This window comes from Rhopalosiphum padi, chromosome 1 (genome assembly GCF_020882245.1).
Source record: "Rhopalosiphum padi isolate XX-2018 chromosome 1, ASM2088224v1, whole genome shotgun sequence".
NCBI classification, from domain to species: domain Eukaryota; kingdom Metazoa; phylum Arthropoda; class Insecta; order Hemiptera; family Aphididae; genus Rhopalosiphum; species Rhopalosiphum padi.
In genome coordinates, this window is record NC_083597.1 from 1,512,950 (window position 1) to 1,530,617 (window position 17,668).

Genomic DNA, 17,668 nt, shown 5'->3' on the forward strand with positions numbered 1-17,668 from the left:
AATTTTCAAATAATGGTTTGTGACGGTACGATAAGGTATATATAGTACATATTATATATGTTAAATAATTTGATATATAATATAGATAATATGGTAAAATTATTTTATAACGAACATTCAATGGATTATTTGTAGAAGTACTAATTGTAATTATGATTTAGTGTTGCTATAGTCAATTAGTATCTAATTGCTTAAGTAATTACCTATAGTAGGCATCGATTATAAAATAATACTGATACCTAAATCACTAGCCGTTTTATCATTTGTGAGATTGTAAGCGCTCAATAAATTATAGCATAACTACTGTTAAAAATATAAACAATCATTTTTTTGTTGTTGTTGGTAATCATTGACATTTGTTTAGTGGAGATAAAATAAATTAGGTATTTTAGACTCGGCGAGGGATAAATACATATAACATTTAAATTAATTACACATTAAATATAGACTATAAGTGTAACACAATTATGGAATTATTTATTAGAATAGCAAAGTACGCAATTAGTGTCAATGTGTTTTACATATGTACACAACTGTGAACAATTGTCTAATTTATCGTTTAATACCAAAAAGGTGGCTATTTATATCATTTTTATTGACGAAAAAAAATTCATTTAAAAAGTAGATATTCAATATGTTTTATTAATTATATTTTATTGTATTTTATCTTTTAATTAATAAAATGAATATCTTAATGGTTAATACTTTAATTTTTTTTTTACATTTAAGCATTTTGATTTACATCACTACAGCAGCTGGTAAATATGAATAATATATACAATAATATGTGCCAAAATTGAATTATGGATAATAAGAAATCAAAATAAATATCAATTTACAGAATAGTTGTTTTAAACAAGATGCATTGTTTGTTTGTTTTTTTTTATATAAGTAACAATATTTTAAATAATTATCAAAATTATAGGAAAAAATGAGAATTTTTATGCAAAACCACTTATTGACAAAATACATTTTATTTAAAAATAATAGACTAGTTGAAGAGTCTTAACATATGTGACACAAACGATTATAAATTAAAGACGGTAATTGGTAATTATACGTAGCTTATTGATGGATGACATATTACTCTCTTTACAAAGACAAATCAAAAAGTCAGCAGATTTAATGTGTCAGGTTTATAGATTCACTTGAACCATTTTTGTTATACGTTAATTAGTTACAGAATTCTATACTATTCCAGAAAAGTAACCAAATAAATCTATTTTCATTATTTTTTTGTTTGACACAAGTATGTAAATAATATATTTATTACAAGGATTTCGGTTTGTTATAGTTTGTGCGTAATGTGGTAAAGAAATTTAATTTTGGTTTAAAGAATAATTTAATTTGAGTCAGTTATTTTCTTATTAATATTTTTATTTAACAGTAGTATAAAACTAGAAAGTAATAATTGATAAATTTGTCTTATATTTTTAGAACTTGGTATATCATCATGTAGGTATTTAGGTCAAATTGATCCCGCCAATGAACGTTGTCATAAAGATGCAGTGAAGTTGGCTAAAATTTCAGCACCATGTACAGCATTTGTTTTTGATGGATTAACATGTGATGAAAATTATTTAATTGGTCCTTCCTATGATCCAACGGATTTAGGTAATAAGCTATAACTTATAAATATACCTACCTATTTATAGAGATATATATTATTGTAATTTACTTAGGTGTATCAAATATACGCTGGATTTGAGACTGTTATAGCTTTGATGTCTGGGAAAAAGGGCTCAAGTCAAATTTATCAAAATTTATTTTTTCATGGAATAAAACCTTTTATTTTATATAGGAATCATCTATTTTATATTTTTATTATAAACGTGATAGCTATGATAAAATGAACGTATATTACGTTAGTACGTTATCTTTTTGGTAATAAAGCCATAAAATGACTTAAGTCCATATTAATTTATTATGTAACGGTACAGAAGACTTAATATGACTTTAGCATTGTTGGACATTGAAGTTTAAATAAACTTAAGTCTTTTATACATTGCATAATAATAATAATATAATATTATAAATAGCTGGTGTACAAGAGTACAAGACATAAAATGGTTTAATATTTTATTTTGTCATGTGATCAATGATTATTGATCATGGCTTAACAAATAGACAGTTATAATCAATATATTTTATTAATATAAAATAATTATTAACAATACTATCGTAACTTCCTACAGCTGTTAGATTAATAGATTTTACAATAATTATTAGTCAAAACAATTATTTTCCTCATTTACGTAACAAACAATAAAATAGCTATTATACTAAACTTGATAGTTGATTGTAATAATATTTTATTATTGGGTATAAAATTATAAAATATTTAGAATATTTCATTAAAGACTGAGAAAGCTAATCGAATAAGATGTATTTTATTATTGTCGTTTATGTAGATAGGTACCTACTATCTTTAAAATGCTAATATTACCTATTTATTTATAATCCCGCTTGAGTATAAAACATTATTACAATATAAAATAATATTATAAGTCCAAGTTAAATTGATCAAAATGACTTAAGTCATAATTTTTTGGACTTAAGTCTAAGTCTAAAAAGGCAAACACTAAAGGGCTTATGACTCATAAGTTATGAGTAATTATCTTTTTATCTAAAATAATGAGAACTAATATGTGGACAAAATTATAAAGAGCTTGTGTTTTTAATAATATAGCAATTTTTGGTCAAAATATTTAGTCATAAGTCTTGGACAATGAATTTTTTAAACACTCAATTACTCGTCCTGAAAACTTGATAATTATGACTTATGCCCTTTTTCCATGACACCAAAGAATTATTATTAGAATATGGATCTAATTTAATTATGTAAAATTAAATAAAAAAAAAACATAATTATCTTCAGAAGAAATTGAATTTTAAACATGAAAAATAATATCGAGCATATGCCCCACTACCAGCCCTACACGTGATCATTCGGTCCATGAAATTCTTTATCACTCGATCACATAATGATATTTCATATCTTTAAGACCCAATAAATTGCATTGTTTGTTCTGGTAAACTCTTTATTTAGTGTATCCCAATAGGAAAAAATTATACAGTTTCAAATCGCAAGATCGAGGTAAATAAGTTTGTTGTTTGGACGTGTTCTCTACAAACTTGGTGGGGCAATATGTTATCGGGCGATGAAGAATATCTTGAACCTAGTGTTCGCGTGTAGGGTTGGTAGGCCTCCCCCGCATATGATCGATATTACATTTCATGTTTAAACCTCAACCTCTTCTGAAGAGAATGATTTATTTTTTTTGTTATTTTTACATAGATAAATGTGATGTATAACAGTTTCAAATCCGGTGTTTTTTTGATATACACTATATTATCTTAAATATTCAAAGAAAACACTTGAATATAGTTTCAAATTGTTAATTTTTTGATTCAATGTAGCACGTGACAAATTAAATAATACCTGTGGGTTTACTTTGTCTTAAATTTATTTTGAAAACCATTGGGTCATTGTGGAGTGTGTAGAGAGGAGAATCATTTAATGAAAGTTTGAAGGCATTAGAAGAAAGTAGGGTGTGGCCAAAGCGGAGACGGGAGAACGATACTATACTTTTCCTGGAGAGATTGAGGTTGTGAAACCAAGATAGCGATGAGATGGTTGGAGATATACATATATCTGTACCAGGTGGCAAAGTAAGGAGGAAATTATTCCCAGTGTTTAGGCAATAGGTTGGGAATAAAGTCAGACCATGGAATTATGGAGCTCGGAGGGCACCTGATAGATGCCAAGGCTTTTGCTAACTTGTCAGCGAATTCATTACCTGTGATGCCAGTATGCTCTATCACCCATAAAAATTGAATGTCCATACCCGCCCCCGTTAGGGAATATATAATTTGCCTGAAAGTGATTATCATTGGAGAAAGATGTGAATTAAAAGCGTTAGAGGAGAGAGCTGGAAGACAAGATAGTGAATCAGTAGCGATGAGATATTTATTTGGCGGCAAGGAAGAAATATTGTTAAGAGCATCAATTATGACGAAGCATTCAGCGGTGAATGAAGATGTAGTGTGTGGAAGGTTATTATAAAAGGAGATGTGAGATTCCGGTATATAGAATGAATACCCTGCTGAAAGGGGAGAGACAGAGCCGTCCGTGAAAATTAGGGTGAAAAGTGGAAAAGAGGTGTAGATAAAATCGAGAAAAATATTGTTGACATATGTTGGTGGTGCAGATATTAAAAAATTTCTTGAAAGATTAAGGAAACCATTATATATGTAAGTATTGGTGGAAAGTAATAGACATTTGAAATTAACTTCATAAAGTGGCAGCTTGTTTGTATTTATAATATAATTACACGTGTCCTTGAGAGAATGTGCTGTCAATGCAAAAATTGGGAGTCTTTTGAACATAGCGCCAGGAGTTATAAACTTCGAGGAAGATATTAAAAATATAGGATTCTTTGTTAGATAATTTTTGAAGTAGAAATTTATCGGCAAGCCATCTAGCTCTAATGTGAGTGGCAAAAACCGTTAAGTCATGTATGCGAGGAGACCATCGAAATTTAGGGTCCATATTAAGACCTAAATATTTGTAGTTTGAAACATAGGGAATTGTATAACCATAATTTATTGTGTTATGACATTGTGGGTAGCGTCTTCTGGAGAAGATTAAAGAATTGCATTTTCAGGAGCAATAGAAAAAAAGGAAAATGATAGAACACTGTGTAAAGAACTTAGCGCTTCGTTAAGAGCGGCAACAGCAAAGTAAATATGCCTATTGTGTGAGTAAATAACCATGTCATCTGCATATACAAGACAGCTATGACCCAGAGAGTTTAAATGATTGGCTATAAAGCACATGTAAATATTGAAGAGAATTGGGCTCAAGCAGCTGCCTGGCAAGCTGCCTTGGGGAAGGCCAGTTGATGTAGACCGTACGTTGGTTGTGCCAAAAAGTGATAAAAAATGAAAATTCTATGAGAGAAAAGTCGATATATAAAATTTATGAAGGAAGGCGGGAGCTTTAAACAGTTTAGATGGGAAATTAAGAGTGGAATATTCACGGAGTCAAAGGCGCCGCGCACATCAATAAAGGTGGCAATAAGATATTGTCTATTATTGAAAGATTGATAAATATTACCAATAAAGTTGGCAAGGCAATCAGTGGTACCCCTACTACACCTAAAGGCGTAAAGATTATCAGGCAGAATTGAGTTGGCCTTAAGCCACCAGTCCAGTTTATTTTTGAATATGTGTTCAACTAGTTTACAAAGCGCAGAGGATAAGGCAATCAGACGGAAAGTGTTGCTTGAGTGAGCTTTTGGTATGGGGATAACTTTGTATGTGGTCCAAGATTTTGGGGTGAGATTTAAGTCAATTAGTTTATTAAATATCGAGAGTAAAAGCTCTAAGGCATTGTTGGGTAGGTGTTTTAACATTATTGGGGATATGAAGTCAATACCGGATGCTGCAGATTTTCGCGAGAAGATTACCGTGTTACGTTCACCTAGGGTTAAAGGTAAGCTTAAACAGTCATCAGGAGATGATTGAGAACAGGTGGTTAAAGGGTTTGGGATGGTTTCCGATTCCGAAGGAACATAGCAGAGTGTAAATTTTGTGCAAAAGTCATCAAACCAGTCATCGTTGTGTGGGCGGGTGGGAGGATAAACGCAATTACGAAAACGTTTAGCAGTTTGCCAAAGTGAAGTTATGGACGAGGAAGGGCTGAGTTGCAGAGTTTCTTCCAGGCATATGATTTCTTGGACTTGAGTATACGAGTTGTATTAGAGCAAGCATTATTATATCTGTAAAAGTGATAAATGGAACCAGAGCGTCGAAAAGTTTGGAAAAGCTTATTACGATTTTTAACGGCTTCAGTGCAGGTAGCGTCCTACCATGGAGGTGAAGGAGGATACAGATTATTGTTTTTATGTTTGGGTTGAATTGATAGTTTGGCAGAATCTATAATAATTTGGGTAAATTGGTTATAAGCTTTAACTGGGCAGGAAGTGTTATCAACTGACGTTATGTTGCGGTTAGGTTTATGTCGGAAAATAAATTCCAATCGGCTTTGTTAAGGTTAAATTGATTGGACACAGTTGGATCAGTACTAACATTCGGAGTGGTATTTCTGGAAGAAGAGTGGTTGATTATAGAAATTGAAATTATTATCGGGAAATGGTCACTACTATGCGGGTCAGACATGGATGACCAGGTCGAGGAACATATTAGGTTGGGGGAACAGAAAGATATGTCTATGGCAGAATTGGGGTGGTTTGGCCTACCTATGTGGGTGGCAGCTCCCGTATTTAGAATACTAAGACCTAAAGAGTTAATAGTATTGTAGATCATGTTACCGTGTCTGGAAGCAAAGGATGAACCCCATGTTCATGGGTGGTGGGCATTAAAGTTGTCTACCATAAAACTGTTATTGCAAGTTAGTTGGAAAAGAGAGTCCCACAGAGCTGAGGAGATTTTGGAATCATTAGGGATGTAGCATGATCAGAAGGAAATAGTAGGGAGATTTTGGAGGTTTAGAACTTCGAAGTTGATTAGATCAATTTTGTGATTGCGTAAAGATTGTTTAAGGGTTGCATTAAAATCTATTACGCGTACCTTTAAAGATGTATAAGTTGCTATCTCAGAGCCACCATAACCGTCAGGGCGTCAGGACGGTCAGATCTAAAAATGTTGAATATGGTATATTAAACTTCCTGGCTTCCTGGTGGGGAGAAGCCAAGTCTCGGATAATAGTACTATAGAACAATTTGTGGAAGACAGGAGATGTTGAATGGATGGGGGACGAGAAGGAAGTATACGGACATTCCACTGTAAAATATTAAGTAAATCCATAAGAAGTTGGATCGATTAATTTAGATGTAGAAAAAACAAAGTTGAGCTGAAAATAATTAAGGTGGAGATATAGTAGGTACACTTGGTATTGCTAAGAGGACAAGAAGGGAGGATTCGATTAGTTTATGTAGAGAGCTAACAGTTTGTGAAGTGAGAGGGGCATTAATTAAAGATTGTGATAGGTAAAACCATATCGCCGTCGCCATTTTGACGTTAAAAAATACCCAATAGATTAAAAAAAGTGTACTCATAAAAAAACATAAACTCGTAAATATTTAATAATAATAATTAATTTTAAAAATATATATTGATCATTTTAAATAGGTACTTATATAACATTTGTCAATATTTAATAATAAAAAGAATAACTGTGAACATAACATATATTTTTCATTTGTTAATATTAAAATATTCAATAGTAATAAATAAATAAATAAATAAAATAATAATTTTAAGCATTATAGGTACCTAGGTACATAACATTTGTCAATATTTAAAAATAATAATTAATTTTAAAGATATATTTTGAATTCAATAATAGTAAAAAATGTTTATTTTTCGTCAATATTTGATAATAATAAAAAGATTATTTTAAAGATATATTTTGAGAAATTCCTCCTAAAAATGAAATAAAATTTAGATTTTTGTAATTACTCACAATTTTTGTTAATCTTTTGTCGACGTCTAAATGTTTTTTTAATTTTTTTGGTGGACTTTTCCCCGCTTCCAATTGTGCATAGTATGTATCACGGCCAGATTGGATTTTACGGAGACTTGAAATAAACGACCACAATGTTGGATGGCTGACACCCATTTTAGTATTTAATCTAAAATATTACGAATTTTTATGATATAATATAATATTTTTTTGGGATTGTAAATAATTGTTAATTATTTTTATTTACCTCCGGTTAGCAGCTTCGGCATAATTATTTGTACGATCTTGACCATTTATTACTCGATCGTGTACATTCCATAATGACGGGGGGAAAAGTGCTGGTCTACGTCCATTTTTTGATCTATTTTTGCGGCCAATATGGTTATCCTCAAACCAATCCAAAAGATCCTGCAACTCGTCTGGCAAATACTCTGCTAGCTCATCTACAGCTTTATCGATGTCTTCAATTTTAACAAAAGCTAATGCAGTTATCATTTTAACGGAGAGAGCAAAATCTGCATTATTATTGTAATTTGAAATCAAACCTAAACTACACAACTTTAATCGAAAATTTTTCGTCAGATGATACAAACATCCATTGATTTGAGCATTTTGAAAATTATCTTTCATAGATATTATAGCAGCATTTTCAAAATCACACGATATAAAATCAGGACATAAACTTGGTTTTAATTGTTTTAATCTATGAAAAAGTTGTTGGTATATTTTGGCTTGTTTATTTGGTAAAAGTGCATAGATAAGTGGATGTACGCCTTCAATATCTTTGGCCAGTATAACGGAAACTTGCGCAAAAAGAGGCGGTTCAATCTTAAATGTTCCGTCACAAAACCATATTTTTGATCGTTCTAAAATATCTAAACTGCTTAATCTACCAAAAATTAAAATTCTATCTAGACCTGGGCCACTGTAATCGAGTAAAAATGTCTCATTCACACCTTCAGATGGTGAATAAATTGTATAAGCTTCTGGAATTATTAAAGAAATTAAATCTTTAGGTGCATAGGGAGCTTTTACAATTTGTTGACGTATACGCCGGATTTTTTTCTTTAATGCACAGGTGGATGTTAGTGTACCCTAAAAATCATAATAATAATATTTATTTTACTTTTTATTAGCTTCTAGCATAATTGACGCAAAAATATTATATCACTTACTTTAGCTGCTTGTGAAAGCCCAGTCGTACATTCGTTCAATACTATTGATGTAGATTCTAACGTTTGTTGTGATCGAATTTTAATTTTAGTCACAGCTACTTCTGCTTCAACTGCCGCGGCATCTGAGTCATGAGAGTGCTCATTGATTCTTTTTAACACAGTCAAATCATCAACATCTGTGTGAATCCTAGCTTTACATATATTTCTATTTCTACATCGCCAAAAACGTTTTTTCCCGTCTGCACTAAACGCATAGAATATAAACATATAACCATTATCTACGAACACATTACGCCGACGAATAGTTTCTACACCTGCCATTTTGGTACTGACAAGCAAACAAATGTCTTAATACTCAGACAACTTTGGGTTAAGAAATACATGTTATTAAATTATTATCTTATGTACCTATGTGCGTTTATCGCTAAAAGCGATTATAAGTTACAATAAAACTCATACACACGAATTCTGCACACGTATAAAAGCCACCGGATATGGGAACGTGATAAACTATTTTTGCCATAGCCGTATTTGATCTATAAATGCATCCTATCGGCTATCGGGTTTTTTTTATCGGCGAAGTGGCCTTACGTCCAAATGGCGATGGTGAAATGGTTTTACGGCGAAGTGGCGACGGCGAAACGGCGACGGCCATTTGACCGTGTTCGCAGTGATAGGAGGTGAGTATTGGTGGTTAGATCATGGGTGGGTAGGTTTATTTTTTTGGGTAACCATAGTCTGTTTATTGACAATGTTGGAATAACTAAAAGCTGAAGTAACCTGATTTTGCTTTTTGAAGTTGATAGCTTCGTTGAATGAAATATTTTCGGTAGCCATGATTTTCTTGATATCCCGTTGAAAGTCCCATTCTTGGCATTTACGGTCGGTGGCAAAGTGGGGAAGATGGCAGAAGAGGCAGCGAGGATCGGTGGCTTGGACGGTCGGACACTGGTCGATGGAGTGTTTGTTTTCACCACAGTATTGAACAATATTCAATAATATTCTAAAAAAATTCTATCAATATAGAGTACTTGGAATTTTGTTGAATAAAAATTTTAGTTCGACAATACGAGTTGACGTGAGATTACCATCTCTGTTGACAGCTATGCGTTTGAAACCAATAACAGGCACATCGCATTTTGCACCGTCCCAAAAATCTTCCTCTGGGATCGTGTCTAATTAATTGACACCGTGTGAAAAAATTAAGGTTGAAGGTATATAGGCCGACAATTTGTGTTCGGTGAGGACAGGTGACTCATCGAGGCATATATTAGCATGAAAAATCGAATCGAAAGTTATCTTAACTTTTTCATGACCATTTGGCTAAATGATATTAATGCCGTAAAAGTTGGTGCTGAGAAATTTAGCACACTTTAATGGGTGCCAGGTAGAAAAAATTGAATCGGTATATTCAATGATAATTACCGGTATTCCGTTGAAATTTGATTCAAATCGTTTGAGCTGTTGATCCGTGTTAGGTGTTGTTGGTTTGGCAGCGGGTGACATAGTATGGGACAAGGTAGAGTTTGTAATAGCGCGATCGGGTTTTGATGAAGAGCTTATTACATTGTTATCGATAGAACTATTATCGTCGACAGTGCCATTAGTGACCATAGCGTAATCGTACGTGAAATTATTATTTTCATTGTTCATATTAAGAACAGGAAGGTTCGTAATAATATGTTGTAGATTAGGTGAAACTGGATTGTTGTGTGTATTAGAAAAAGTTGAGGTTGAAGAATTGCGAACTTTTTTGTAAGTGACTTGCTTAAATTCGAAGTCTGTATGATGAAATTAAGCGAGCGTAGATTTTATTTTACTTTGCCCGGATTTTTGCTGCTAGTCAGCAACGGCATAATACGATTATTTTAATAAAATTCGATAATATAACGCAACTACGATGTGGTTAACTGGCGATAAGACAACCGTTAACGACGAGAAGTAGGCCGCGACTGATTATTTAAAAATAATGGTACAATCAATATTTAAATTCTAACACATAGAACTCCTTTATTTTTAATAATAAACGTTATACTTGTAGAAATTTGACTATGTAGAACTTATGAACTATGATTAATATGTAGTTGTAATCAAAATTAAGGTTTTATAAATTAAAAAAAAAAGTTCTAGAACCCATAAATTGGATAGCATAAGTACATAACACACACACACCACGTAAGTACCCGGATTACAAATCTTTATTAAATTATATCAAACTTTGTTAAATATTAAATAAATTATAATTACGATTAACCCTTTAATAAGAGGTCAATGAATTAAAGATTAATTAATTAATTAAATTTTTACATAATATTATCATATCACTAAACTACTTAATTCAACTTTAGTTTTTAATTTATTTTTATCGTTAAAGTAGATATCTATGTTAATATACTCGTATATTATTCTGTATGTGTGTATTAATGACATATATAAATTTCTGATTCACAGTATCTAAGTAATTAATGTATATTTATGATTTATTACAGACGTCATAAAAAATCTTGTAGATTTTAGCCCTAATGTGTTTTTATATTATGGTCATAAAGACATACAAGCTTGGTCAAAGGCACTTGAAAATGAAACTGATTTTAAAGAAATTCCAAATATAAAAAACTTTGTTATCGAATTTCCTGTGGAAGGATTAATTTTGAAGAATATGGGTTATGACTATACAGTTGTAAGTACTAATTATAAAGAAGAATTGTTCATAGGTACCCGAGTGATGTATATTCAAAACTGATGCAAAAAATAGTTTTCATATACGTTACATGCTTTCTATATTTTATATTACATTTTTGATTCTTAGTCCTCAGTGGAACAATTAATATATTAATCTTATAAATAATGTGTTATTTTTAAATTTTTAATTCTTCTGTCAGTCATCAGTATTTAGATAGCTATTTTATATACCTACATGCCAGTACATGGTAAAATCTTATAATATTTTAACTTTTCTTAAATTATTAATCGATATTTGAAATTTTAGATTTTTTTTCTATAAATGTAGATAAAATATTTTTCACTCGGTAAAAATGCTATATTATTGTATTAGATCTTTCATCCTTTAACTCTTTAATCTTGAAATCATTATATATATAATATATATATATATATATATATATTTATATACAATATACATATATTAAGTAAAATTTATAACTACCAATGAAATAATTTATTGCCATTGAATATAAATAGTTTAAACATACATTGGTACATTTCCATTTAACATAGATAGCTAAAACTATTTAATTATTTAATAATAATTTCTTTATCTGTAGACTCAAGATTTTCATATCCCTGCCCATTTTTTCGTTCATGTTTATAACTATGTTAAAGCAATTAAAACTGCAATTCCTGATTTGAAAGTTGGGTTGCATGTGGAAGCACTAGGCATGATGTTTTATGATGATAATAGAACGTCTTCGGATTGTAAGTTTATTAACATAAAACAACGATAAACATTTCATTTAAATATGTATAAAATATAAATGATTCAATATCTTACTCTTGCAATAGGTTTGAAATTAGAATTATTTAAATCCATTTTCTACGTTAAGTAAAATATATATTTACTCATGTTATGTGTTGTGTAAAAGGGTATGATTTTACAACATTAAACGAAGTTATGGATTACTATGTGATTGGATTCGATAATTTTAATCCATGTACAGATGAATTTTTAAATGGTGGAATTGTACCTTATGAGTCATCAAATCCTAGTGCAACTACTTTAGTAAGTTTGGTATCATATACTTGAATCAATAACGAAATTGAAAATATTTTGCTTTTTTTCAGTATCAATTTAAATATATTTTTATTGAATCCGCCATTGCAAAGGACAAAGTTTATTTTGAATTTTCAATAAATCCTACAGTGAAGGCAGAAAAACAACAAGAATTTTACTCATGTGAAATATCATACAACGAGGTATAATAATGTATTTTTATTTTAATATATCCAACAGTTAAAAAATTATTATTTATCCACTTCAAATAATTTATATCAGTTTATCTACTTCTAAAACCTATGTTATTGTCTCTATGTACGTATGTGACCAAATATAATCGGTATTTGCAGAAGAAAATATTGAGTTGTATTAAGTTGTTAAGGAAAACTAAAGAAATAAGTTAAAATGACATAAATTAAGTTTTTCATAGATAATGGTATTTTATTGTTAATTGATATGAAGTAGTATGTTTAAAGGTAAATTGTTAGGAATTAAGAGTCGTTGTTATTTGCGTTATGTTTTTAATCGTTTATATAGTAGATTTTCTGAACTTCTTTGTATTTACTCTCATTTCGGATGCACCATATTCTAAAATTCGTCCATAACTCCTGTCAATGCACTCTTCTTTAAAAAATACAAAACAACAAATATTTTATTTTTCTTGCATAGTGACTGCGCTCGTTTTGCATGTATATTTTATATTAAAACTGATTGTAGAATGTTAAGTAAAGGAGTTTGATCGAAAGTTCAAATAGTAATTTTGAATACAATTTTTTTCTAATACATAATATCCTTTGTATGTTGTAGATATCTTTAATTTGATTTTATCGTTATGATTTCGTGTTGTTTCATATTTTTCCTTTAACAACCATGCATTTAAAATCTCTTATAACTAAATACTTTGTTTTATCTTTAATGTTTACTTCCAAATTCTTTGATTAAGTTTCTTTTTATTATATCTTTTTTATTATTATTTGCTTATAACACATATTACCCACTATGACTATATTAGCATTTTTATTGTAAGCAGAGAATGTGCTAATCAACAATATCTGCTAACTAAATTTTAAATTTTTATAGCTAAGGATCGAAATTGTATTACAAGGTTTCTCAAAGATAGTTCATACTGTAACCATACATTTTAATGATATATAAATAATTCTTTATTATATGATAGACATTTAAAAAAATTGTGGATACTTTTAAACGAAAACTGAAGATTTACGTTATTTTTTGCAATTTAAAAATATTAATATATTTTATTATATATTTTGTATTTTACAATAATATTTTTAAATTCAATATTTGGAAAATTTAATTAACCGCCGTACTAACTAATAATAAAATAAATTATTTTAAGAGCAATATAAATATATCATTAATTTTACTTAGTAACATTGGTTAGTGAAAAGTATTCACTGATAGATCACAATTACTTTTATTTCTCAGGAAATATTTAGATTTTATCGATACTTTTAAGCGAATTTGGAATCGACTTAAGATGCTGTATTAGATATAACTTATACCAATTCATGATTGGCTGGTTATTTAGAACGCATTTTACTTGTATTGATTTTTAAGGTTAATTGTCTTAGCATCAAATATTATTATTTATTATTAGAATTATAAGAGTAACTTGTGTTCTATTCGTCTTACAAACGTACAACACAGCAAAAACTGTTTCACGTGGACAAGATCCACTATAAGGCTGTAGTTCAAATTAAATAACCAAATTTTCTTACTATAGAAAATAATACATTGGTTATGCAACATCGTTTTAAATTTTTAGGTATCACTATAATACCAAAAAAGTTCTTATCTTTTTTAAATCCATTATTTTTTGTGTTTTTTATACTTGAATATTTTTCTTGTAATTGTGATATAGAAAATAATAAAACACGATATCGTATATACTCATGTCTCCTTATTTTAGTGTATACATTGGTTTGCTTAATTTTAACTACAGCCTGAGTAATCCTTGCCCACGTGAACTGTTTTTACTATATTGTACGTCTGTTAGACGGAGACAATACATGCGGGAGAAGCATCCTCTTTTATATTATATAATTAATGTTTACAGTATTGTGAAAATCCAACATATAAAGAGTTCATGTGTGTCGATAATCAGGACACATTCTTCGAAAAAGTAATATTTTTTTATGTATATTACTTAATAAATATTATTTACATTTTATTTTCAATTTATAGGGAAATTTTACTAGAGAATTTGCAAAGGGATTCATAGCAAGGTATATAGATTTAGTTGATCGCGATCTAAAATGTGAATGTAATCATGATAAGTATGTAACGTTTACTATGATGTTAAATGGTTATAATAATCAGGAAAAGGTAACCTGTGCTAAATTAAATGGCAGCTGAGTAATTTAATTATTTATTATTGTCAAATACTACAATTGCTGATATATTATTTTAAAAAAAAAATATTTATTTGAATGAATACAAAACTATTGTCTTGTACTAATTAAAACATAAGCATTTAAGTATTAGATTATTTAAATTAGTTTATTATATGTATAATATATTATTTAAAAGTAGCTTGTGTACTTAGAGTATAGGTTAAATGTAGTAATGGATAACTAAATTTGTAGAAAATATGAATTAACTCATACACATATATAAAATGAACCAAGTATAGTTGTCGGGCATAATCCAAATTGTAGTTTTAAAATACTCGTAAAATATAAATATAATATCCTTTTTAATAGATAGAGTAGAATAAACGTTATTGACTAAAATCAAGTTTTTTCACTGAAAATCCTTGGGTTGCGATGGATGTGCAGATATGGCATATGGACCAATTATGATTAAAATGGAAGTTATATAGTTTTTACTTTATTAGTTTTTCCCGTAGTTTTCTCAAATTTAAAACTACATTTTCCGATTCTAAATTATATTATACCTTATTGAGAGGTTTTTAGGAATTTTAATAACTGGGAGAGTGCATACTAAAAAGAAAATTATTAATCCTATTGGAGAATTTATTTATTAAATAATTATAGTAGTATTTATAGTACGGCCAACGAAAAGTGATTCGCGATCGTTTCGGACTTACATGTGGTTTTTTATTAGGGTTACTCCAATTATTTTCTCGCGTAAAATGCAATAAAATATTTATTAAAATATTAAATTAGCTCTTTTATTTAGTTTGGTTAAGAAATAAAATAGTTATTCACAACTTGACTGGTTGTATTGAAACTTGTGTACTCGGAGTATGTTTTTAATGCTACAATTTGCTATTTTGTTATTCATTATAGTTATAATTTATAACTAAGTATAATTGTAGGTATCTAAAGTAATAACTAATACATTTAATAAAAAAAAAGTACAACAAAAATCACCAATCTATCGACTTTGTTTTATTTGTTTGAATATAAACATCATATCAACGATACGTCTACCAAAACATTGTTTTAAAGTATTCCTGAATGTAAAAAATTATATATTAAGTAATTGGTTTTCTGCTGTACTTATACATTTTATGTTAAAATAATAGATAAATATACAATCATTTTGTTTTGATCTAAAAAAGTGTTATTTTTCTAATTTTCCTTTAGAAATTAATCTGGTTGTTCTTATTGTTTTTTTTCAATTAGTCGTTTGGTATACATTTTATATCAATAAAATATAAACACAAATATCAAAAACAAAATTATAATTAAAATTAAAAAAAAGCAGGTAGTAAGTAAAAACTTAGTTATACGTTATGTTGTATACATATTTAGATACTAGATACTTACACTAAATTCAGCTTTTTCCCGTTCTGTTTTTTTCATACGTGACCGCTGAGGTGGTAAAAAAAATGTCTCTGTTACCGAAGAAACAAGTAGATTGTAGATGCTACTAGTTCAACTTACTTACATTAAGTGAACAATTGTTATTTAATATAAAAATAAACAATTATTGAACCTTGTGTAAATTTAATACACAGACATAAAATTGTATAGTACTATAGAGTATAGTTTATAAATTTAATATCTAAAATATTAAGCCACTTCCAAGAAATGAGTAATTTATTAAACTTTCATTTGTTATTTTCCTTTTATAAAACTTATTTATAAAACTATTATTATATTTACTAAAAATTTTAGTAATAATAATAAATAATAATTTTAAAGTATATTTTCGTGTAGTCAACAAATTGTTAACAAATTTATAATACATGTATTTTACATACATACGTGCGATGTATATATTATTAAATATTAATAACGATAATAACTGCTTTAAATGCAGACTTTAAATACCTAATAATTTAGTTTAATTTGGTTTACTCCTTGCTCAATAACACAATCAATTGTTCAAATCAAAAATCATCCTGGTCCCCAATTAATCACAAATAATCAATTTCAGAAGACTACATTTTTAACTGCTAATTTCTTATCAGAAACAAGGAAAAATGTTTTATAAGCCTATGTACTGCCGATTTAGCTTAAAAATACTAACAAGACTTGGATACTTTTGAATTATCATCAGAAATTTTTTAGTTTCAAAATTAAAGCAATTTCAAATGATAAGAAATTATCAACGCTTCACATTTTGAAATTTACATTTTTATTAAGCCAAATTCAAACATTGCAATAGCATTATGAATTTTTTTATGTTTTTCAATATCTGAGGGTCGAAACCTGTGAATGTAGCAGATTAAAGCTTGTAAAAAAACTTTATACGTTTGACTATGGGACAAACTAGGCTATCAAATTTGGAAATTATTTTAATAGAAAACCAAGCAGTCCAATCTTTAGATGATATTTACATATTATTCGTTTTTCTCCGGCGAAATATAACTGCAGGTTCCAAGTACCTAAGTACCTAAAAAATATAAGAATTTATGCATTGATGTATATTATTATTTATTGTAATTTTCTGGAGTATATGAATTTTATGTGATTTCATATTTGTGAACAATAGAAAATTTTATATTATAATGGTTGGCATAAAATAATGTGAATTATATTATAAAAACATTAAAAACAATTGATGATAATCGATAATCTTATTCCTGGCTTCTGGTCATTTCTGTGAATTGCAATAATTATTGTTTATATAATGTCACCGTCTATCGATAACGACTATAATTTTAATATTGTATAAAGTTTGTTTTTAGTATCAATATTCCTGTTGTTTTAAGAATATAATAGTATTTAACCGGTCCCAATGTTGTCTAAACTTAACAATTATAAGTTTTTAGTTTAAGAATCATATATGAAACATAATATAATATTATTAATACTAAACTAAGAATTGTATTGT

At 28.9% G+C, this 17,668-nt stretch overlaps 2 protein-coding genes across 2 annotated transcripts; one reads left to right on the forward strand and one right to left on the reverse strand.

Annotated features, from left to right (window-relative positions):
* Positions 1–627: 627 nt before the first annotated feature.
* Positions 628–15,750, forward strand: LOC132917273 (uncharacterized). Its single transcript, XM_060977932.1, has 8 exons — positions 628–758; positions 1,438–1,614; positions 11,154–11,344; positions 11,949–12,099; positions 12,267–12,403; positions 12,466–12,597; positions 14,478–14,543; positions 14,606–15,750. The coding sequence occupies exons 1-8, from the start codon at positions 683–685 to the stop codon at positions 14,774–14,776; spliced, it is 1,101 nt and encodes a 366-aa protein (XP_060833915.1). The 5' UTR covers positions 628–682; the 3' UTR covers positions 14,777–15,750.
* Positions 7,430–8,985, reverse strand: LOC132932075 (uncharacterized; the record flags this gene model as incomplete). Its single annotated transcript, XM_060998275.1, has 3 exons — positions 8,665–8,985; positions 7,737–8,584; positions 7,430–7,658 (listed from the first exon to the last, which is right to left on the reverse strand). Coding segments are annotated over exons 1-3 (1,398 nt in total), but the record flags the coding sequence as incomplete, so codon positions are not given.
* Positions 15,751–17,668: the final 1,918 nt, after the last annotated feature.